Below are 25,201 nucleotides of genomic sequence, written 5' to 3'. Positions count from 1 at the left end.
AGGTCGGCGGTGGACTCCTCCAGGATGAGAAATTTAAGCGCCTCCTTGTGGAGAAGACCCATCTCAAGCTGAACTGGAGAGGTGACCTGCCGTCTCGTGAGCGGGTGACCTGTGATGGAGTGGAGAGAGAAGGGGGTAGGACTCGGGATTCTGCGGAGACCTAGCCGCTGGCACATGGACCCCGAAATAAAGTTGCCAGCGGACCCTGTGTCAATCAGGGCTTGGGCTATGAGGGAACCAGAAGAAGTAGTCAGGGTTACAGGGGTACACAAAGGATTACACACCAACATTTCACCCGGAGCCGAACTCACCCCGGATCGTGTGGGACGAGTGGGACAATCCACCACCACATGACCCTTACCTCCGCAATACAGTGCTTCCGTTTGAAGTGCGATACCAGACACCGCGTGAAGGGAGAGTGAGGTATATGTAGGGGCTGTGACAGGTGTGGGTGATTAGGAACCCGGTGAGTGTAAACGCGGTGCAGGTGAGTGAGGACAGGTGTAAGTGATCAGTACTCCGGTGAGAGTGAGCGAGTGGAAACCAACGGGGGCGTGGCTGGTGCAGGTCCGGGCTCTGATGTGACAATAACCCTTTAACTGGGCCTCCCAGAATCATTGCTGTCCGTTAAGAAGCGTTATTGTCATTTCACACTATAACCTGCAAACAGTGTTGAAATAAGCCATTCATTCATTGTCAAGCTCAAGTTTAGATCCAGGAGAGAGAAGATCCTCGTAAGTACAAACACTCGCTATTAACACGTTCTCTCTGTCACCTTTTGTTTTAGTGAATAATGGTGAGCCAAACACGATATACCATTTAAATCATTTTTCACTACCCCCCCCCCCCCCCCAAAAAACTCCACTACACCCACCCACCACTCTTCTTCCGTCATCAGGGAATTTGAACTCAAATACACCCGCACAAGGATATGCCTCAGTCATTTGTTGTCATGGCAACTGCCGCCAGTGTTCGCCAGAGCATCAGTTCTCGTGTAGTCGAGGGTCTTCAAGGGCGGCAAAAAAAGTATTAAGAGTTGGGGGAGAGAGAGAGAGAGAGAGAGAGAGACGGAGCCTGGAAAAGTTCATTGGCTGCAAGCAAGGGCAATGTCCCACAGCAACACAGAGCCGTGATCCCAAATGCAAGAGCAAATCAGCGTTCATCCTGTTTATGTTTTGAAAGAAAATATACTGTCTCTCTGCTCCAAGTAAAATGAAATATAACGCCAATAGACTTACAAAACATTACAAAAATAGCCCACAAGGGCTTTCCCTTCCAGATTTGCAGTAGCCTACTTTCTCTGATGGCTTGAAGACCTATTGTAAATGGCCACAACATTCACATTATGCTGGTCAAAGACTGCATTTCAGATAGACTGGCATGATATCTGCTGAAAAGAAGATAAAATCACTCAAAATTAGCATTACTTTCATCAAAGCCAAATATTAGCTCAATATCAAACAAAAGGCCATGTGAGTAAAGGCTATACAGCATTTTCATTTTTAAAATGAAACTATTTGCATAATAACAAAGCTTTGATTGAACACAATGTTTGTGAGGACAAATCTAGCTAAATCTGTCTAAAAAAACAGGCTTGGGATATTAGGGACGTTCATATGTTATGTGACGGTTTCAATTATTTTCCCTCACTAAAATACATTTCCTATTCATTTTAAACTAATGTCCTCATTTTGTTGTATATTCAGTAGACAAGTGCTTCAGTACTCCGGGGACAGTGCTTGTGGAGTCGCTTGTTTGGTTTTGTGTAATAGAATCCTTCACTGGAGGTCGTGTTCAAGCATTTATGAAGCACCATAGAAATCTTTCATTATCAACCTATCAGAGCTGAACACAGGCATGTTCACACACACACCCACACACACACACACACACACACACACGCTTTCTCTCTCTCTCTCTCTCTCTCTCTCTCTCTCTCTCTCTCTGACACACATACAACCACACACGCACACACACACACACACACACACACACACACACAAGAACCACATTATTGTGACATTTCTGTATAACAGGTATGATTTGTCAATTATGTTACTTTAATAAGCAGTCACTTTCATTTCTCTGCTGTTGGGTTGAATTTCAGATTGGTATAAATCAGTTTCATGCAAGATACACTCCATCCAACATTGGTCAGTAAAGAGCCGAGTAGACCTAGACCAATGTAACCACTAACATCATTTGAGCGCCATCTAGAGGTCAACATGCATTACTCTGCCAGCGTGCTAGGGATTCCATGTCCCGAATGCGCATAGCAGTTCTCAGTGGTTCTACATTTCTCCAATACTTCCGTTTAGTGTGTAAGCTTCAGATGCACTAGTACCAATCACGTGTGTGCCATACGTTCATCTCTAAAGCAATAGTTTAAAAGATGAGATCAAAATTGTATAACTGCATCAAATGCGTTGCTCAAGCGCAGTCAAATGTGTAGCTCAAGCGCAGTCCATTGCCTTGAGTCACGTGTCTTAAAGCACATCTCTCATGCTCAGTGGCATTTTAACTGTGAACTCTGTATCACATTACAGATTGATACACAGAGATAATAAAATAATTGAATTGATACATGCAGAAGACCTATTAATCCAGTTGCCTGTTTCCAGACCACAATCAATGAAGGGAAAGGAGGATGGCAGGATCAGGCTCAGTCACTCTCTCAAAACAGGAAGTGATACATTTTTGTCAATATAACTATGATATACAGTATAAGTCTGTTTCCTGTGTTCCTCAACAAACTGAATGAGTTAAATTATTCCAAAGGATTTGATTGAGGTTCACAGCATTTGTCATCATGGGGATTTCATTAGCAATCAGCTGTTCCCACAAAGAAACCACTCAACTCACAGTGCAAAGGTTCTACGGCACTTGAAAAAAAGTGCCTTTGAGTGCCCTCTGAGTGCCAGTACAAACAAAAGAGAAATATCAAACGTAGACATAAGCTGAACATGATAATCTAATCATCACATTTCCTGTCTGTGTTTTGCAATTTTGAAACACATGGTTGTACCTGAAGAATAATGGCTTGAGCAGATGCTGTAGATTCTCAGATCTAGAATGTCAAATAATTGTTATTGGCTGAGTGACACACAAAAAGAACATCTGCTCCATCATTTATTGTTTTCATCTGAACCGCCTTACCGCTCAGTGAATGAATCAAACTTTTCAACAGGCTCATGTTATGTAAATTTCATAGGCTATGAAGTGAGGATGCTGGGATGGGGTTGTGCCGAAAAAGGCACAGAGTGTTCAAAAAAGCTAAGGAAGGAGACTCAGATAGACCCTTGTATTTCTGTGCATTGTACTCATATAAAGTAGGTTCTTTATTTAATGTGCTTTTATAAAAAAAAAAATATACAGTATATATGTATTTCCTTTTATCAAATGCAGTCATACAGTACATCACATCCAATCATTTTTAACATGGAATGAAATTAAGTGCCACGGGTACAAGTCTTAGGCTAGTGGGGTTAACAGTCCATGGATGTCTTGAGCCCAAGCCATCAGGAGCCAGGCATATCAGCATTGAGTAACACATTAACATTGTCCACAAACACAATACATCACACATGACATTACATTAAGACAGTATTCCGAAGGAGAAAGAGAATGGCCTGCAAATGTCCATTGCTTAAAAGGAAAAACAAAGAGAAAATAAAATAAATATATATATATATATATATATTCTGCTTATCATATCAAATGGAAGTGTAGAGCAATGGGGGACCAGTTGTTTATGAATACCTCTGTTTTCAGTTGTAATAGTGCAGTCAAGTGTTCCATCCTGTACATATCTTAAATTCTGTCCCTCCATTGGGTTATTGTGGGGGGCTGTGGCTTCATCCAGGAGGCTGTTATTACTTTATTTGCTATTAGAAGAAGGGCTCTCAGAAGTTTTGTTTGGCTATATCCCTAAAATAAAGTGTGTCTAACGGTATGTCTGAGGTATTGCTCCATTTAGATGTTATAAGTGGAGTTCTGAAGTATCTCATTTTAATCTTCCATCCAAATTCCCTCCAGTTTTTAATGTGCTTTTAAAAGTGCTTTTAGTGTATCAACTTTCATCAGGGCCGTAAACATTTAAAGCAAATGCAATAAAATCTCTTTTATTAGTGACAGAGGGACAGAGTGTGATGCCGTACCGAGAGAACCGAAGTTTAAAGTGCTTTGACAACAACAACTAAATATTGCACCTTAAAGGCTGTTAATGGCAGTTGCTGCATGACTGTATTTTCAAAACATTACCAGCATATACAGCATCAAATTGATTTGTGTCAAGGATGAAACGATAAAACAGATCAAAGGTTCTCTTGTAAAGTAACTTAACCTTCCACACTTAACAAGACAGAGAAAAACTTGTGAGAGAAAGTAGATCTAGAGATGCCAATGATGTTATTATCAGACTCTGTCATCAGCCTTTTCTTCCACACTCACAGCCAGGCCCACCGTCAGGGTCAAAGGGCACAGATGACGGGGGAGGGGGGGGGGCATGCAAAGGTCTAAGATTAGAGTGTGTGTTGGAGAGAAGAGCTGTTTTACTGTGCGTAACATGCGTTGTGTGTGCAAATGGCCAGTCGGCAGGGGGCCTTGGAGATCATGTTGTCAAACAGCAGGACTGGTCACAGCTGCCAAAAAGGCATTTTACTAAGACAAGGTCGACAATGCCACAGACGGTAGGACACTATTTTCTACTTTCATGAATCTTAACCCTCCACCTACGCCATCAATTACCAGTAGTGCACAACTCTCCGAACCTCCTAAACGGGTTTGACCTTGTCTGGGCAGTGGAGCGTTGTTGAATTCATTCTCCCCTCTCAACTTCATTTCTGTCTCAAGGTCTTGTCTCTCTTCACACTTTATAATATTCAAAATATCAGACCCTATCTCATACAATATGCTGCAAAGCTTCTTGTGCAGACCCTGGTCACTTCTAAACTAGACTATTGCAATGCAATTTAAACAGGCCTGCATTCGTACTGAGACTGTTGCACATGATCAACCAAAGAGGACACGTTTGGCTAACTAGTTCATTTGTTTAAGGACTACTTTATAAATATAATCATAGTTTTGTCATTGTTGTTTTTTTAGCTAATACTTTGTAAGTTGCTTTGGACAAAATCTTTTGCTTATTTGCTAAACTATAACTACAACTATGACACAAAGCTTAAATTGATTTGTGTGTCATAAATACAAAATTGGCCCTGCTCTAAGATCGAATGCAGTTTACTTTTGTCGCCAGTTGATGGCAGCGTTGTTAGAAAATACATCTGCAGACCTCTGTAGCAAAACTCGACTCCCTGGTACCATGTGTCATTCATAAGTTTCCATGAGACACATTTTGCAATGCTGTCATATTTCTTATCCCACCAGTTTGGGTGGTCAAGGCTCTGTGGTTTCACAACACATTCTCAGCTTGACTGCTAACAAACCACATGGTTTACTGAGTAAATGCTGTTGAAAGCGGTAGAAACAATGTCCAAAGGGGTGGATCCAGTGAGCTCCCATTCCACAATCAAGTTATGCAGCTCAGTCAGGGATCCCATATATGTGAGCTGAGTCGAGCCGAGACAAGCGAGCCGAGCTGAGATGAGATGAGATGAGATGAGACGAGGTGAGATGGGGCTCCGCCGCTGGCTGACACTGCACCCATGGCAACATCACAACATCCCATCTCTGTCCAGGGGACCCCCTAGTAGTTAGAGAAACAGGCCCTGTGCATTCACCAGCACGGGCGGAACGGGAAGGACATGTCCTCCGCTCATTCCTCCGCCCCTCAAAGCAACTCTGCCAAAGCCACAGATGGGAAGATGGGAAGAGCAAGGGTAGCTGGTCTGACCTATCATCTGTACAGAGGAGGGAGGGAGGGAGGGAGGGAGGGACAGGCAGGAGAGGTCAACACAGGGCCAATCCCAGCTCCAAGATAACTGTTTGTATGTAGCCAACCATGTGCTGCTGTGTAGTCAGGAAGCCTCTCGTCTACAGTAGGCTCCAGCAGATGACCTGTGCGGAAAGGCATCTGGGTGGGTGGAGGGGATAAGAGTGTGACACAGTGACATGTCTCGCCTGGGTTTAGTCAGAGGGGCGTTCCGGTTCTGTGAGTGCCAGAGTGCCAGACCATGTCTAAATGAGAGTCACCTAAGAGAATCCCCCCCACCCCCCCGGATGGAGAGATGCTGATGTGCTACGTTCATCTTTGTCCTTAGCGGTGAAATGCCACCCACTGCGTATTATATCAGTTATGGTGTGCTGCTGTCCTGCAGCCCCATTGCATCATCATCATCACAACGGAAAAGAAAAGAAAAAAAATCCCACTTCCTTTGTGCGTGATAATGAAGATCATAACTTGGTGCAACAGCAGGATATTGGGTCTGCTTGGCTAATGCTGCCAGATGGTTCCTATTAATCCTGACAGATTCTGAACATAAATTACTGGACTCATGTCTCATATTACACGTTTGATTAAATAAACCTTGGATCACTTCTTGAGAAAGACTATGTATTTTGAAATCACTTGGCATCACTGGAACACCCGTAAGAGCACTGGAAATTAAATAACTCCAGGTCAAACACTAATAGTGAGTGTCAGTCAGTTCCAACTTGTTTCTAACTGTATAATGTGAAATAGGATAGAAACAGGATTTAAAGGCAATGCTGTACGGCTGATGAATGTATCTAGGCTGCATGAATCACTGGACATCATGAGAAGTAAAACAATGAACATGTTTTTTGTTGTTGTTTTTTATCATTTTCACACAGCAGTTTTTGGTTGTATTATGTCCAATGGCTACCTGTGGGAGTTCTGACAGCATGACACCCACAGGGATATGCTTGTAACATAATTAAGTATTCAACATGTGTGGACAATAGAATAATCACAAAATAAAATCTGACAAATGTTTAACAGGCTCACCACATCAGCAGGGGAATTGAGGTCCAGACGGTCTCAGACCCCAAATGAGCATTTATTTTTTTAGTGGTGAAGTTTCATGCTCTGTAAAACCCACAATACTGGCTATAAACTATCATATTAATTTTACGACTATGAAAGACTTTTAGATTTTCCTGTATTTCACTGAGCCTCAAACGTCAAACCGTCACATCCCAGTAATGTAACTGGCTGTAGAGTATTGCCCATCCCAGAGGCATAACTCAGGCAAGGCAAAATATTTATATAGAGGCGGAACGACATCATCCACAACACACTCATTCACGTAAGCGAAGGCTGCACAGTCCTTTTGGGAGGACACGGCTCTGTTCTTATACGTTTCGAGGAACGGACACGACTTCTGTTGTTTTTTTTTAACTAATCTGAAACTTTTTGAGATAATCAACATGAACGCTGTCGTCGCTCTGCATTGCACGTTACTTATTGCTTTGAGTCTTATATTTGGAAAATACCCTGCCGATGGTAAGATGCATTTAGGTCAAACACCTTTCAGTCTTTCGGGTTGCTTCATTTCAGGAGTTGACGCGTCCTTCAAAACCTAAAACGACAGGCTATTTGCAACGTTAGAAATGTTATGTCGAATTTACATGCTTGATTGGTTTCCTAGCCTATTTCCTGACTTGTAATATGTCTTTGTGTTCATACAATCTCTATGACAAGTGAACTCTCTGAACTTTTTAGGCACTGACAACTATAACTGATCCAATTTCTCAAGGAATGGTCCCTGTGGATCCTTAAAAACGTGGCTTTATTGTGCGCAGGTGCACACGTGTTTTATGAACGTAATGAAAGTGTAATTATTTACTCAGAATAATCACTGTAATTTTGTAATTTTTCTCAGTTAACTGCTTCTTGCTGACTGATTTGAGTAAAATGTTCAGCCATAGAATTGTCTTTCCCATCCTTTTTCTTTTGCAACTGGGTGTTTGTCATTTGATCTTGAACACTTCTGTTCTTTTCAGAGACAATCGAAGAATGTTTAGTAACATCACATGGATTATTTATCTGATGTGCCACTCTCTCCTGGCAGTTAACTTGTCGCTGACATTTATGAAGGAAGGTCACAGATGCATTAAGATGCAGCACGGTGGAAGATCAGGGGGTTTAAAACGGTTTCTCTGTGTCACGTTTCAGCCGGGATGTGCTGGCTGCAACAGAGCCAGGAGCCGCGCTGTGACATGGTCCTCAAGAGGGGGGTCACCCGTGAGGAGTGCTGTGCCGGTGGCCGTCTGGACACCGCCTGGTCCAACACCACCCTGCCCATCAACGAGGTCAGCCTGCTTGGATTTCTGGGAATCGTGTCCTGTAAGCCCTGCAAAGGTGACCCCTTGCATACATTTCCTCAAAAAACATTCTGACCGAAACATGATGCCTTGAATGATGATAGATTTTCACACTTCATTATTCATATAAATCATAGTACTGGAAGGTGGTGCATAATCTGAAGATAGCAAAGTTTTTGTTTACATCTGCATTGATGATAGAAGGAGTTTAATAAGTGGCAATAAGTGGCACTGTCTAATGTTTGTTATTACTGATAAATAACATCTGAAAGTACTTGCTTGGCTTTTGAAGCTGCTGCCAACTCATGCATCAATTTAGGACAAAAATGCAATTAGGATACCGAATGTACTACATTTTATGTGGGTTGCCTGTTGGTTATAGACCCACCATTACAATATTATGATGCACATAACTGTAGGCCTGCATTCATTGAGTGCATGGAAAAACTGATGTGATTGACACAAATAACAAATGCAATTATTGGCTGCGGCCTCTCGAATATGCCTTTTCTTTCATAGAGTTTCAGATTTTTGGTATGGATCTAAGCCAGATGTTCCATCTTAACTCTCTCCAGCTGTTTTGAGTAGGTTCCACTGTCAGAAGTTGTAGCCAGGTATTCAGGTTCACTCAAGGATATATTCAGTCCCCCCCAACCCACCTAAATCTCCCAAAAGAAGAGAGTGGAAACATTTGGACACCCTCCCACAATCTATTAGCATGACTGAACACTAAAATATACAGATGGCAAAGAGGAAGGAAGTCTAATAAATCAAAGAGGTGTTGAAAGAGCAAATGCTATTACATATTGCATACTTTGTTGTAAAATATCACAAGATGTCCATTCAGCCACTGTCTTACTCAACAGTTGCAACATAACTCACTATTGCAGCCTGGCTACTCTGATGAGTAATGCTTATGTAGATAAATATTACTGTCAGGTTTACAAGGGATATAGTGAGATAAATGACATTATCCTCCTTCACAGTCTTATGAAGCACTGTTGACTGTAGATGTATTAGTGTATTAGATGCCATAGCCACAAGGCTCTTCCACGGTTCCTTCCCTTAGTCCTGTTAGCATTACTGCTTGCACAGTGCTGGAGAGCACGCTTGTTTGCTTTCACTCAAAAAAGATTAGGGGGGGGGGGACCTGAATTCCAGTTTACCACTGAAGAAATGCCTGCCACTTGCTCAGAGGTCTGTTTTTCATAACGGAGCATACAATAAACATCGGTGAAAATTTTGAAAAAGAGGGGAAAAAAAGAGACTTTCCTGAGTTTTTTTTTTTGTCAGTGCTGCTTGCTTTCTATTGTGATAACAAGGGGTCCATGAAAGAGTGGACCCCACAGAATGGCCTTACATGTGTGCTACTGATGTCAAGTGCTTCAAAGCATTCCTGAAAGCTTGACTAATGCTCCTTGCCTGACCCAACCGCTTTTCAACATCATTTTTTCGGAAAGGTACATAAATCCTGACTGGCTGTCAAGAGCCCACCCCCTCTTCCCAGACCCTGAAAAAAAACAGAGCAGAGGATGATAGGAAGTTCCTCCATCAGTCCTTTTGAGTCGGCATCTGAAGGGCAACAGGATATCCAAGTGGAGACTAATAAAATGATACTTTATTGTGACATTTCAAGGAATCAGACAGCTCATATAGATACCCTAGATAGCCGTCGTCAAAGGGATGAGCTTTCCCTGATCATAAAAGCTGGAATGCCTCCTCCACAGACTGTGTACCACAGTTTTATTGATATACTTACCATAAACTCTGAAGTCAAATATCATCCTTCTAGCAGTGGGAAGAAGGCTCGTCGTCAGAACCGAACCTGTGGTGGACCTCATCTCAGTCCAGTGTACTGCTTTGGGCCTTCATGAGATTCCTGATGTCGTACATGCTGTGTGTTTACAGAGAACTGTGAAGGAGTCAAGTGTGGACCTGGGAAAGTGTGTAAGATGAAGGCTGGACGCCCCCAGTGTGTGTGTTCCCCCGACTGTTCCAGTATTTCTGGGATGAACGCCGTCTGTGGCAGCGACGGTAACTCTTATCGAGATGAGTGTGCCCTCCTCATGGCCAGATGCAGAGGACACCCGGACCTGGAGATCATGTACCAGGGCGAATGCAAAAGTAAGTGTACAGCTGCTGTTACGCAGTACTGGTTCCTCACTCCATTTACCCAACACCAGGTTTCAATTCAGTTCAATTCAATTGTATTTATACAGCGCCAAAACAATAAAATGGTCTCAAGGTGCTTCACAGAGCCCAGGGTCTGAACCTCCCCCCTGAAGCAAGCCTGGAGGCAACAGGGGCGAGGAAAACTCCCCCGTCACAGGAATGAACCTTGAGCAGAACCTTGGCTCATAAGGGAGGTAGAGATAGAAAAAGCATACATAACTATACATATGTTACGGCCACGTTAGGGAGAGAGCATCCAAGTATTGTAGAACAGCTTAGTGGGTGTACAGAATGCTCGTAATGTTACTACTACATGGTAAGTAGAGCAATGAAACAAACGGTGTTGATGGTGGCAATTATTGACATTATGGGTACAGTTTCTGTTCTTAATGTTATGTTTTTGATAACGTCTTTTTCACTGGGTTGTTTCTTTCCCCTCAAGAGTCTTGCTCCAATGTGGTATGCCCGGGCACACACACCTGCGTGACTGACCAGACCAACAGTGCCCACTGTGTCATGTGTCGCACGGCCCCCTGCCCGATGCCCATGGCACCCGAGTACCCCATCTGTGGCAACGACAACATCACCTACTCCAGCGCCTGCCACCTCCGCAGAGCCACCTGCTTCCGGGGCCGGTCCATAGGCGTCCGCCACTACGGCCACTGCATAAGTAAGACCTGCCTCTCTGCGCTCTGACTGGGAGTCGGTGAGGGGGAGTGGGGTGAATTCTTGAGCCTCTCACAAGGCGAAATATCCTAAAATAACCAGATGTGGCCTAATCGTTACAGCATACAACTGGCTGGAGTCAGACACAGGGTTATTTTTGGTTTAACCGTCGGCTTGTATCTGGTTTTGTCTGCAGGTGCAGAGGGGAGTGAGGAGAATTCCCTTGACTAACGCCTCAAAAGATTCGGCGCGAAGCGATAAATCTCCCAGCGCTTGGATTGCCTGCCTGAAAGTTCCTAGTCGAGACTTTATGGCCGCCTTGTTAGTCTCCAGTAGCTTGAGTGTTTCGACAATACATGTGGATGTGGAGGAGTCCGTGGGAAGAGCGAGTCTTCAGCGAAACGGGAGCCACTGACATGTTGATGCATGCGGTACATATTACATGAGCTGTTTCTTTGTTCTTCTTTGGAGATTTTTGCTTCACTCTAGGGGAATTGTTATGGGTGAGATGTGTATATTGTAAATACAATACCACTACTATTTATTGGAGAAAAAAAAAATATTAAAAAAATTATTTATACCTCCCTCATCTAGAAGTCATATACCCATAGATCAGACACATTTTAAAGTATATTTATTGTGATATTGTCTTGTGTTACATGGGCAGCAGAGGTGTGATACTGGTAGAACTGTTTTCAATGACATTTCTCGCTGTGGTTTATTTAAATGACAGTGTGAGGCCTTTCTGGCAAGCTGTGCTGGAATCTTAATCACAGAATTGTAGAGCAGACAAAAAGCAAAATAGAGCATGTCTTTACATTCCATTGTCTTTGTTTGGAGGTGAGAGCATGTCTTTACATTCCATTGTCTTTGTTTGGAGGTGAGAGCATGTCTTTACATTCCATTGTCTTTGTTTGGAGGTGAGTTGAGTTGGCAGCCAAAAATGCAGTTTACTACACTGCATGGGCCTTTCTGTGTGTGACACATTGGGGTCTTGAAAAGTGAATCACCCACCAATCAATGAAATGACCAGCTGGATGCTAACAGACCAGACAAACTGCAAACAGTTTTCAGTAAATCAACAAATCATTGTTTTCTGTGTAATGTTGGATTGGCTGAGTTTGTTCAATGTCTTTGCTGCTTCATATTGATTACACATACTCTAAATGCATTTGGCTATCAGGTCCTGAAAATATCTAAAGACCATCTACAATAATTAATCTGAAAATGTTCCATGTTTCAGTTGTAAGTATCCTGATTTGTCCGTACAGGAATTGTACTCCATTTCAAATTCAGTCATGCTTGTTAATAAATGCTTGTTCACAAATCCTGTATAAATATCTACTGTGAAAAATGATGGATAAATGTATCAAGTTATTTTTGTATTTTTGTACTGATATTTGAAATAAAAATGTAAGAGAATATTTTGGTCCCCCTGTTTTTTATATCCACATAGATGTACCCACAAATACACCTTTTGCCTACATTCAGGGCAACCTAAATGAAAACAAATGTTACTCTGAAGTAGATCTTTCCATAGTTCAGCAAAGGTCAAACCTGTTACCCATTTATTTTATCAGGTCAAGACAGTAATGGACAACATAATGTTACGTTCATAGAGCCATGAGATTAATAAAATCCATGGAATCTGAAATGGCCAAATGGGATGATCGTTATCTGTCCCTCTCTCTCCCCCCCCCCTCTCTCTCTCCCTCTCTCTCCCTCTCTCTCTCTCCCCCCTCTCCCTCTCTCTCTCTGCGTGCGACGCCCACGGATGTCCCTCTGAGTGGGCAGGAGAGATGAGAGACGAGGGGATCAGAGTGGGCGGAGGGATGCGCTGCCCTTCTTCCCCGTCTCAGAGGCTCCCCTCTGATTTAGGTGGATGAGGTGAGGGATGGGGGGGGGGGGGTACTGAGTCACTTTCCTGTATGAAATACCTTCCTTGTTTTCTCTCCTCCGTGAGGCGCTCCTCTGACTGCACCAGCATCTGGTTTGACTTTGGGGAGCTGTTTATATTCTGATCTAAGCACCCTTTTATTACATTGGGAATGGAATTAAATGTTTGCTCAAACAGGCAATAACATTGCCGTAAAAACGCTGCACTCCCTCTTTCTTGCTGTGTGCAAGGAGCCTATTGTTCGCCGTCTCAGGTTTCTGAAGTTGTAGTTTTCATGGTGTGCATTTTTGAATTTCTTCGCTTGGAGGAAAAAAGAACCTCTTGTCAAAAGTGTCACAGCACCACCCGTTCTGTTTCTCAATACAGTGACTCACAACTGGCCGGGCCACTTCATCAGAAAACAATAGCATGATCTCAAGATGATGATCTAATGGCTGCCTGTTGTTTGGCAGTCATGCTGTCTTGCCAGTTTTAATGATCTCTGGTGAATCAACTTTGGGGTGTTTCAATAGGAAAGTATGTGTTCTCATACCAAAGGGCTTGAAATTAAATCCACTGTTTATGACCGAGCATTTGTAAGTCAGTGTAATACTGACGCTCCAAACTTGTCAGATCAGACCCATTAGCCCAAAGTGACAACTTTAAAGTATGATGAGTGGATATGAATGCTATTTCTCTACTGTACTCATAGTACATTGCTTTCGTGTGTGAGACTTCACCAACAGCAGTGTAATGTGCAGTCTGTTTCTAATAAGTGATTGGTCGTCCTTGAAAATGGCCTCTGCTTCCTGGAGCGAGGGCATGGGGCTTTACTCGCGACCATGAGAGAGGAACTCTGAAAATGATTGCGATCTTATCAAAACAGTTTAAAACGAAGTTTATATGGCTCTGTCAGGCCTTTTCATTGAACACTGAAGTATGATGGAACGACACACTAAGCCGCCCAGTTAAAGACCCCGTCTTGGTGTGTTTTTTATTCCTTAAAGTGCTCTTGGGCCTTTACAAGCAGACATTTGTAAAGAGACCTGATGCTGACCTGACCTGAGACCTGATACTACTGTCCTCTATTTACAAAACAACTTTTTCATTTGTAATAATATAATAAATGGATTCCTCTTGAAAGACACAAAGGCTTTCGCAAGATTCACGTGATAGGATTTATATATTAACAGGACATTTGTTAGCAATTTTACATTTTTACCAAAAGAACATCTGTACATAGTAATGAGTTGAACGCGTGTTTTGGTTTGAGATGTGATATCTAGCAGAACTTGGAAGTTAAGCAGCCTTTAATTGTTCCAAACAAGAAGTGTGTTTGCTGAAACTGAACGCAGATTGGATCTCGCAGACAAGTCCACTGGGAAAGCCTGACCCCTTTCCACTCCCCTTGTGTGGTCTATAGCCGTGCTGCAGGGTTGGCTGAGCTCAATGAGGCGATACACTCAGCTCTGCTCTCCTCTCCTGCTCCTTGGTCCTCTCCTCACAGGCACCAAAGTGAAATTCATGACCTGGCTTCTCTCCAGTAAAGTATTTATTTAATATGGGGTGCATAATCCAAATAATACTCCCACTAGGACTAGAAAGGCACATTTTTGACTCATGAAGCCTTCAGCTAAATTGATTTTTGGCTTCCTTGTGACAGTTGAATGGACAGCAATGTCCACAGGTAAAACAGTTGTTTGGAAACCGTTCCCAGAATCCGAACTCACAAGGAGCTTGCATAAGAAGGAATGTGCCATACTCGAACCAACAAAACATCCACTGGCCTACTTTCTGGTGGAGTGCAGCACATGCAAGCGTTCACCTCCCACGCGACATGACGTCAATTTATTGTTGTCTTGAATGCCACCAAGCGACTCCCAAAGTGTGAGGCATGCAAGGGCCAGTTTCTGAACACGTCAAAAGATGTGGGAAGCCTCATCGATGATCGTCCTCGCGAGGTAGAATACGTACGGAACGGGTCTGAGGAAAAGATCTCAAATTCTCAAGGAGGCGATATACTGTCTCACAATAGGGAGCCATACCTTGTGGTGATCTCACTTACCATATGGAGTCCATTTCCTCTCAGCTTTACCCATCACTACAGAGGGCGCCCATGGAATGAGATCAGGATAACACCCTATGCAGGAGCTCTACAATAACAGTCTGACATGCCTCCCATACCATCCGTGTCCATATTATTGTTGGTCTTTGCTAATGGTACTGTTTTCAGTGCACTGGTCCTTGACAAAATCCATTTGACACATGTGCTGCCCCTAATGCCTTCCAGCCGTTGATAGGGATCTGACTCGGCCATGGCCCATAGCCAATTCCATGCACAATGGTTTTTCACAATGGATTTTCCAGGGTTTCAAGATATAAAAGATTGCTAATGAACTTGTTAATGACACAATGGTTCACAAATTACATTATAAAGTTGGGACCTTTTTGTTGAATTTTCTGAATGTTTTTTTTTCATTTTTTTATACAGAATGTCATTTCTCTGTTCAGTCAGTATAAACACATTTATTTTGAAAACCAATGCACACATGCACTAGCATTATAAACTTCAAAATGTATGACAATTGCATAGTATTTCCACTTCGTTGAGCACATCTAATCCCATAGCAATTTCCTCTAACTGGGTATTACATATATGGGCACAAATGCAAGTCCTGGCAAGTTCAATGTGTATCTGTTAATCCACTGCAATCTGACAAAGCATGGCGAGAAATTCAACCGTTAATTGTGCCCACATGTTGGTGTGTTGTTATCCATACTCTCTGTCAGGAAAGTGATGGAATCAATGTGTCTTTTGCAATAGGGACAATATTTATGACAGTCTCACCACCACAATGGAAAAGTAAAACTGTGAAGGATTTTTCCAGAAAGAATATTTCAAGGTCTGGTCTGTGACTGAAACCTCTTCATGCTGTTTAATGTGACCTTAATTACATGTTTTATCTAGCACTCTGCAAGTGTTTAAAGTGTTTCCGTCTTCTCTTTAGATAAATTCTTTAGTGGGTTGCAAAACCTCTATAGTTCTGGCAGTCATTTCCAGGACGCTGCAAAGTGTTTCTCAACTCCTCTGACGCATCTCTTCTGCAAATGTACACGTCGAGATGGACTTCGTTTCAGGAGGGGAGTGGGGAGTAGAAAACAAGTGAGCCATGACTAAGAGGCCCAGGAAGTCCCAGTCTCCTGTTATTGCTGTGTCTGTGCACTGGAGGCCCGCCGGAACTGTGCACAGCCTTCCCCGCTGGAAAGTCTGGAACTGCTCTGTGAGGTGACAGTTGCCCCTGAGGCAGCGCACCAGGAGGCTAATCAACACATTTTAGCATTTGGGCACAGTGGGCTTAACGCTAGACCAGCTGTATTTCCTGGAGATTTCAGTTCAGTTCGACCGATAGCCACAATGTATATGTCCCCGGAACTAGATGATTCGAATGATGTGCTCTTAATTCATGCCATCAGTAGTGTTTGCTACCATTAAATGCACTGCATGGTTTTTTTTTCTCCTTAAATCCATCCTTAAAGGTTTGTGTACAGCAGTACTCAAGCACTTTTATGTCCAAAAGAAGCAGGTTCCCATATTAATCCATCAAAGAAGAAAAGTATTTTTTTAAAGAACTGCTGGGGGGAAAAACAGGGAGATACAAACATTCAATTTTTCCAAAACACCAAGATGAACGGTGACACTGTTTGTTTGTTTGTTTTTTACTTTGTGATCCCAGTCAAACATGCAATTAGGAAAAGAATAACAGATCATTTGTGGTATAAAACACACAAAAATAAGCCCAGGGAATTCATTTAAAAAAAGAAAAAAGACAAAGATATAGCAATACTTCTTTCTACAGAAAAAGAACACGTTGCTGTCTGCATTTGTGTAATTCTCATGACCTCAATCAGCAAAACATTGTCACTCTTCATTCTGAGTGCTACAATGAACACTGGACTGCTGCTATGACGCACTTGGAACAGGGAGACAATGGCTCACTTCACCGATGCAGACATAGCAACTTCTCTGGTATCAGACCTTTCTAATCGCAGTCCATGGGACAGTGGTGACTCCGCAGCTCCCACAGTGCCCAGACACAACACAGGCAATGGGACATCAGCCTGATAGAATTACAATGTTCTCCTAATATTGCTAATTTAATCTTTCTTTAATCTCCCCCTTAGAGAATATGGTTCTCGTGTTTCATAGAGACCCAAACTCTTTATGCCCTGATGTCTTGCAGCAGAATCAATTGCACATGATGTATTTCATTTGGTTTTGTTTATTTTATCAAGAAATGTTTTACGCATCCATGTCAAAATGTCTCCACAAAGTAAATTAGACTATAAATAGGTCAGATGGATAGATTTAACAACTTGCCTCTTTCTATGTCACAGAGGGAGTATCTGATGAGCATTTAGGGAAGTTTTAAAATGGCCTTCTTTGAAGAGGGAACAGGATAACAGGGGTATGCAGAAAGTCAGTCAGGAACTCAAGAGATATTTTAAAATTGAGGTGTGCTGCTGATCCAACTGGGCCTGGATGAAAGTGCATCACTGGGCCTCTGCGAAAAATGAATGTGTGTCACTGGTATCTGGGATTCACATTAAAGATGTTTGTGAAAAATGTAAAAAAAATCATGTGAGATTTATCACTCCTTCTGAAACCTGAGAAACCGATTCTGAAAGATAACTTATGGCAAAGAATGTGTTTTACTGGCCGACATAGCCCATTCATCAACTAGTCCTGAAACGGATCTGTTTCTAATATCAGAGGCTATTTTAAACTTATGTGCTCATGTGGTCATTTAGATTAAGTTTTGGTGACCTTGCCACCTAGACCTAACCCTACAAGGTGCAGTGCAAACATTTTTTACTTCCACTATAAACACGCATTGTCTTTGCATTTTGCTATTCTTAATTAACATATTTAAAGCACAACTACATATGTGTACCACTAATTAGAATTTCATTCGGTTTCATGCTCATAGATTGGACACTAGGACACCACCCCGTGGCTGTCTTTGAAACATAACATTTCTTCGAGTTAACAATAGCTCAAATATGGTATCTCAGATATAAAATGTGTTTTTTATAAAACCTCAAACAGATGATTATCCTATTGATCTTTGATGTTGGTCTGCTATTTTAACTTATTCAAACTCTGATTTTAGCTTAATAAATGCATCAATAAGACATTTTGTAAATGTAAAGCTGCCTATATGTGATCCGTAGGTCTGAGTTTCTGCCCAGCAAAAAAAGCTGAGATTTTCTGTGGGTGATCTATACTATGTTGAAGTTAAATACCGGTAAATAAAAAATTGGGCTAGTTTATTTTGTAATTAGCCCTATAACGTTCCTGTTTAGCCTATGCCACGCTGCTGTGTTAGCTTTGTCTCCACTATTGGAATAGCACTTTTTGGCCGTGACAGTGATCCGTAGTTAAAATTTCTCCCATGATTCACTAGCAGGGTAGTGATGAAAGATGCTATGGAAAGATGGCAGAAGCTCCACCATGTCCCAGCAACCGGTTTTTCTGTCATAGGTGTTCAACAGAGATCAACCCCCGTCTCCCTGTGAGTAACTGCTAGTTGAAGCGCACTTGCTAGAAACGTCACATATGTGGGAGCACCTGAGATAAGCATCGATTCTTGGGAATTGCTTGCTTGCTACCCCTTTTATTTATCTAACTTACAATGTGTCAAGAATCAAACGACACTTAGCATGCTAGCTTGACAAGCTAACACACAATAATATAAATCGCTGTCCAAATAAATGCCAGACTATGAAGTCTAACCGTCACACAATGTCGTGTATTTTCAACCTCTACATTTACAAATGAGAATTTTTATCCAACTGGCAAATATTGCCTGGTCTTACTGTTATTTAGCTTGCTAGCATGATATCCATTGATTGGCTATGCCAACGCTAGCTTTTCAAAGTGATCTCCCTACTAGAATTGCGTTTTATCAGTCAAGGTTTTACTTACAGTTCTGTGGTTGCCTTCTTGTCCTCTACATGTTCTTGACTTGGTAACAAGTCATATAAATCATTTATCATATAAAACTGATAATGTGCTGATGTTCCTGCAGTAGGTTATATCGCTAGTATGGTTAGTATCTTACTAGTCTTAGAGCTTCTTTTTCTATTTATTTGTGGAGGATTCTGAAGTCTAGGCTATATGGTATTGTTAATATAGCAGTCTATTTAAGACTGTGAGCTGTAAACATGAAGTTTATTTTTTACAGGATTACACATGCCCTCGTTGTGACTCGGGCTTTATTGAAGAGTTACTAGAAGAGAGAAGGTTTGTATATTCTTGGTTTGTGTATTTCTTTGAAAGAGGCCATTTATGGGGGAAAAAAAACATTTAGGTGTTTAGTCTTTATTCAACTAGGATGTCATGGGCTATACTGGGCCGTTTTTCTGTAACTCAACAGTGGGCCCCAAGTGGGCCGACAGTAGTCTGGTGGCCTTTTGCTCTCTGGGATGGTCATAACCTTTTATTGTCCAAACCTTGAATGTAAAGTCTGTCAACGTTGTTGCATAAAGCATGGCATTCACAGTCTAATCTTATGTCCATTGTGAAACCAATTATTTTCAGATATGTTCAGATATGTTGAATCTATACAGTACACTACCTACAGTTCTTGCTTCTAAGTCTACATATCATACACCTGCCATTCAAACCAATGAACTAGATGCAACATACAGCACTGCAAGATCTGACTCCATTAAAATATTTCCATTTAACCTTCCCTCATCAGCTCAGAAAATGGGTCTACATCAAGCAGTGACCAAAACCAACAGAGGTTTGAGGTTTGTGAAATGCACTTCAATAGTTGTTTTAAAGAAATACAATTCTTTTCAATTACCTTTACCGTAAAGAACTAAGTAACTTAATGAGAATTTGGAGTCATTGTGGACTTGAAATAAAGGTGAGCTAATCGCTAACGTACACATACTGTTCCCGTGCAGAATGCGGACCACCATTTGTTTACATTTCCCTCGGCGTACGGACAGTTTGCACTGGGCATTTTCGACGACACTTTCGACCTTGGGTCAGGACTGCCACCGGAAGACAATCGGGATGCAGAAAACCGACGGGAACGTGAGATGGCATCCCGGCAGCGGTATGGTGCCAGGCAGCCTAGGGGACGCCATGTCCCTAGAAGGCACACAGTACGGCATGAGGGTGTGCCTACCCTAGAGGGGTAAGATTCATACGTCCGTTAGTCACTTCACTGAATTATTCATTTATTCACTGAACAGATATATCTCATTTTCTCTTGTGGTATTTATGTTGGAAACCTTGTTTCTCTTAGAATTATCCAGCAGCTGGTGAATGGAATAATTGCACCCACAGCAGTGCCAAATATCGGTGTGGGACCTTGGTAAGAGAGTGGATCAGCATCTAAAATGTCCCTGTTTAATCTTGATTATGAATTAAAATTGAGAAAACATGACTCTTTTTCAGGGGGGTTCTTCACTCAAACCCTATGGATTACGCTTGGGGTGCTAATGGATTAGATGCAATCATAACGCAGGTATACACATAGGTAGCACAAACACTATTCAGTAATGTGGAATTAAGGTGCTCTGGTTACTTACCTTCAATTAACCTATACTTAGGAAATGTCAAACACTATTGCAATACTATAACCCTCAGAAATATAAGACTGGAAAGTTTTTCCAGTGTGATGTATTTGTAATCTGTATACATATATAAATTGTGTATAAATATTGGTGGTAAAATACTAATATATTAAAATAAATAAGTCAAATTATAGAGTAAAATAATAATCTACTGTGAAATCAACACAATGAAGTATAGTCAGTACAGTACAGAACTCTTTAAACAGTCCTTTAAGCAGTCCTTTAAGCCAGTAAATTATATGAATACTTAAACCCAGGCTTTTCCCCCACCAGTTACTAAATCAGTTTGAGAACACTGGCCCACCACCAGCAGATAGGGAAAAGATCAAAAACCTCCCTGCTGTGGAAATCACAGATGAACACGTTGGTGAGTTAGCAGAGAAACCCGTTCAACACTGCACTGCATTTCTCAAACACAGGATTAGTATTTCGACTGTAGTTCAGATATTTGAATTGTTTGTCAGTTTCCCTGAATCATTTTTTGCGCTTCTCAGGCTCCGGTCTTGAGTGCCCAGTGTGCAAAGAAGACTACAGTGCTGGCGAGACTGTGAGGCAGCTCCCATGTAATCATTTATTTCATAATGACTGCATAGTGCCCTGGCTGGAACAGGTAAGCCGGGGAGTGCTGGGATTAGAGGGCTGCTCTTAGATGTGACGAGGCAGTGGATTTGTCGCTAATAACTGTTGTGGATATCTCCCGTGTGTGTGTGTGTGTGTGTGTGTGTGCATGCGTGCGTTTTGGTGCTTCCCAGCATGATACTTGCCCGGTGTGCAGGAAAAGCTTGAGTGGTCAGAACACGGCCACGGACCCGCTCGGAATGTCAGGGATGAACTCTCCTATGGGCCCTCTGAACAATGAAAGCTTTCCGAACAACGAGAGAGCGCCAGACAACTCGTAAGACCAGTCGCTGTGAGCGGCTGTCAGCGCATTTGGCCTCCTTCTCTCACCCCGGTCTGGCCTGGGGTTACTTCAGCGAAAAGGGATTCGACCAGTCTTGTCAGTTCGGTGCGGGTGATGTATACAATCTATATTTCGCAGTCCCGCCTTGTCCCGACAGGCCTCTGGGGAAACCTGGCCACTTGCCACCTGGACTGCAGGAGAAGGAGTGAACGGCAGAGCTCCAGAGATCCTGCAGGCTGTGGGTGGGTCACCCTCTGGAGGGCCTCATTCAGCTGAAGAACAGGCGTACTCCCTGAACCACAGACATTTTGCTCCTGCTTTGTCTTCTCGAAGAGGGAATGACAGGGCATATAACGTTTTCATGAGGGCAGGTTTATTGTCTTTAATACTTTGTCTGCACAACTTAAGGTGAAAAAAGGAGAAATGTAATGTTATTTGCTCATGTACTGATCTACATACATATTTTTTAAGTAGAGCCCATATCTGTGAAAATGGTTTGTGAATTGCTTGAAGCAAGGTAAAGTGAAGTGTTTTGATGATAGATCGTTTTTTTAGGGTCTGTACCTGTAAATGTGTGTAGGTGCTGTTGGGATAACAGTAAAGGAAATATGTTGTTAGCCCCCCCCCCCCACCCTCACAGGAGCAGACTTTTGAAGCAAGGGGACAATAATCAGGTGTAAAACTTCTCAAAGCCAAGTCGAAGCATTCAGATAGTAAAGGAAAACGGTACAGAAGTCCAATGTTGAATTTTCTCCCAAAGATGAATTCACTATTAGTGTTAAATATTGAAAAGTATGTGAATAAAATATGAAAAGCCAGTGGTAAGAGTCAGAGCTGAAAGTGTATTATCAGAGCCATGGTGAAATTCACAACACCAAGACGGATCACATTCTCAGCTTTCTATTGCGGTCACTAGGCATCCTAGTCTGGCATTCAAAAGCAGCTTTAGTGAAACTGATTCAGCCTTGCATAACAAGGCTTCTCTATAGAGTAGGTACCATCACTAATTCAACTGATATATCAACTCCAGTGCAGATGGAATGCGGTACATCTTTGAATATTGTGAACTGTCCACTAAAGAAAGTAACTATTAAGAAAATGTTTGATATTAAAGTTGTTGGAGATACTGCTTTGGGTCATGGCAAAACATGGACAAGAAAACTGGGTATTACTGGGTATTTTATAAGGCAGAATTCAAGAATGCTTAAAATATTTTTTTCTGATTTGTTTTAATCTGTCAGAAATGTTTTTTAAAAACTCAACCTACCAAAAAAAAGTAGGCTGCTGTATTGACAGAATATTAACACATTTCAAGTCCACCTGACAAAGGTTTATTATGACATTATGTATAGTTTATGGACATAGTTATGTCTTTTAAAGTTGGGAATTTGGGAATTCTACAAAATATGCTAGGAAGTGTCATGTTAATGTAATCATAAGTGCTAAAATGTCCTTTTAACTTTTACAATACGTACCATGATAGAACAGTGCCACCATAGAAACCAAACACTGAAATGTTGAAATGATGTTCTGTGCCTCGGAAATTCTGTGCCACAGATCACTCTCTGTTATGAATTTTACACAGATACTGAAGAAAACTGGCAGATGCTTTTAAGAGACTTTGGATTCTGACTAATTTTAAAGATACATATAGGATTTTTGCTGTATCATATGATGACTTGTTTTGTTTTATGAATGAAAGGAATGAAGGAATTTGTATATTGCCCAATGCATTTTCATCTTTTATTATTAGTTAACACAACTGCTAATTCCTCGATCAGTGTCGAGAATGTCATAGGTTGTATGCATACACGGTTGGTTGCGCACCAAAAAATGTAATACATGATCCTACCACTAGAAGGAGACACACACAAAGCAACATGCAGTAATATTTAGGGCCAAGCAGTGTAGGTGAGTGGGCACCCATTGTGTTTCGACCTTTTCTTTCTGACTCAAGACCCCACCATAAGGAGTCCAGAGAGAAATGCCCAATTTGATCACTCAGAGGTGCTATAGTAATGAAAAACGTGTTTTTGGTCTGACAATAATTTCAAATTGTGCCTTTTGAGATCTTGGGGTCAGCCCATTTTCGTGATCATATTTGATGGCTAAGGAGCCAAACAGGAAGTTATGTCATAATATGATAATAACTTGATGTATTATTGCCAAACTTGGTAAAAGGACTTAAGACCATATTTTGATGTACTCCTAAATAAGTTGTGCAGTTTGACCACTAGGGGAGCCACAATGAGCAGAAATGTGATTTCACACAGATGTTTCTTGGAGCAGCAAGACTCACAAAAGCATTTGTCTGTGAAATTAGTGGTGCAGCTGCCAAATAGGAGGTCATGCGACATCTCAGTCAATGTCCCAACTCAATACTCTAGGTGTCATGCCCGTACTTTGGAAGAAATTAAGCCAAATTTGGAGCCAGAGTCCGTACATTAAGTGCTTTTTGGAGTCAGAGCATGCATAGTGAACAGAAAATCGGCCAGAATTAACCATCATGTGTTGGCCTGGTAAAAGTGGTTGTTATGTCTGGTGATATCTTCGGATATGCCAAGGATGGGACGTGATTACCTATCATGTCAACCAAATCGATGTGGCCATCATATTGGATTTAATAAAAAAAACCTATGTTTTCAGCGGACAAAAAGCCTGTTGAATGTCCACCAAATTTGGTACGGTGATTTTTTTTCAGATAAAGCCTCATGAAAGTTATCAGGGGGATTTTTCATTTTCAAAACCGTCTGTCTTGTAAGAAATTGCAGCATATCCTGTGAGTGAACATGAGATTCATGATCAGCAGCTGCTATCAAAAATGGTAATCTTATCATGGTAACAAAGGAAAGGTCCTCACACTGGATTTGCTCAGACACCTGGGTCAGGAAGCAAACTGAGGTGTGAGTGACTGCAATTAATCAAAGTATGGAAATGGGGGAGGCCATTGAGAACCAGTCAGAGAAACTTGATTATCATACAGGACAGCAAAAGGTGGCCAGACCTATTTGCATTTGAAGCCTAGCTGATTTACATTAGAAGCCTAGGAGGTGTCTTAAACAATATATAAGGCTAGAATTGGACATGCTTGTTGTTCAGACCTACACCGCTGAATCCGGAGTATGTTCCACTTGTTTCGTTACTGCACTTTACTGGAATAAAGATAGCTGCATTAGAAACAAAGAAACTTCCTTCATTTCTTACAGTCTGTTGCAGCCTATCAAATTAGGTGGCGAAGCTGCAAAACAGAAAGTGAGCCCATTTCTCAGCCAGTCTTTGGTCAGTTGACATGAAACTTGCTGTGAGTGCTTAAAGCCACACCCTTGACATAATGACCTCAAGTTTCCATTGCAACTATGTCCTGCTGGGCTGTTTGGCCCCCTCATCGCTGTTTTCGCAGTTAAATTACAGGATGGATTTTGTGAGGAATTTTACCATAACAAAACACGGATGCGCTGCAGAAACTAGTTTTATGATAACAGAGTCATTAATTAATTAGTAGGCTAGTTTTATGTCTTACCTCTTATATAAATGAAAGGGGTGTGTACAAAAACACAATGGTTTCAATGCCACAAATATTTTATAACTGTCCCCTGAGTCCAACTATCCTAATTGCTGACGAGGAAATCTCAGGACATTTCTATTCATAGACATTAGGTTTTAAATTACAATTCAGACATAATGTAATC

General features: G+C 41.8%; 2 protein-coding genes across 4 annotated transcripts; both read left to right on the top strand.

Annotated features, from left to right (window-relative positions):
• Nucleotides 1–634: 634 nt before the first annotated feature.
• On the top strand, nt 635–12,506 carry fstl3 (follistatin-like 3 (secreted glycoprotein)). Of its 3 annotated transcripts, XR_004164415.1 has the most exons (6): nt 7,206–7,423; nt 8,096–8,281; nt 10,153–10,368; nt 10,859–11,086; nt 11,279–11,962; nt 12,003–12,506. XR_004164415.1 is itself a non-coding variant. In XM_031574441.1 (5 exons), exons 2-5 carry the CDS (start codon nt 8,101–8,103, stop codon nt 11,311–11,313), a joined length of 660 nt encoding a protein of 219 aa, XP_031430301.1. In that variant the 5' UTR covers nt 635–734; nt 8,096–8,100; the 3' UTR covers nt 11,314–12,506. The 3 variants fall into 3 exon arrangements, 2 of the variants coding, with proteins under 2 accessions (XP_031430301.1, XP_012677202.1); XM_031574441.1 differs by lacking the exon at nt 7,206–7,423 and adding an exon at nt 635–734 and having other exon boundaries at nt 11,279–12,506; XM_012821748.2 differs by having other exon boundaries at nt 11,279–12,506.
• Nucleotides 12,507–18,341: 5,835 nt separating this feature from the next.
• On the top strand, nt 18,342–24,168 carry LOC105895164 (E3 ubiquitin-protein ligase RNF126). The gene is made up of 9 exons (XM_012821745.3): nt 18,342–18,531; nt 19,204–19,262; nt 19,723–19,774; nt 19,934–20,169; nt 20,281–20,349; nt 20,433–20,502; nt 20,885–20,978; nt 21,106–21,221; nt 21,364–24,168. Exons 1-9 carry the CDS (start codon nt 18,454–18,456, stop codon nt 21,508–21,510), a joined length of 921 nt encoding a protein of 306 aa, XP_012677199.1. The 5' UTR covers nt 18,342–18,453; the 3' UTR covers nt 21,511–24,168.
• Nucleotides 24,169–25,201: the final 1,033 nt, after the last annotated feature.

This window comes from Clupea harengus, chromosome 10 (genome assembly GCF_900700415.2).
Source record: "Clupea harengus chromosome 10, Ch_v2.0.2, whole genome shotgun sequence".
Lineage (NCBI taxonomy): Eukaryota > Metazoa > Chordata > Actinopteri > Clupeiformes > Clupeidae > Clupea > Clupea harengus.
This window is presented reverse-complemented; position numbering and strand designations above follow the sequence as displayed.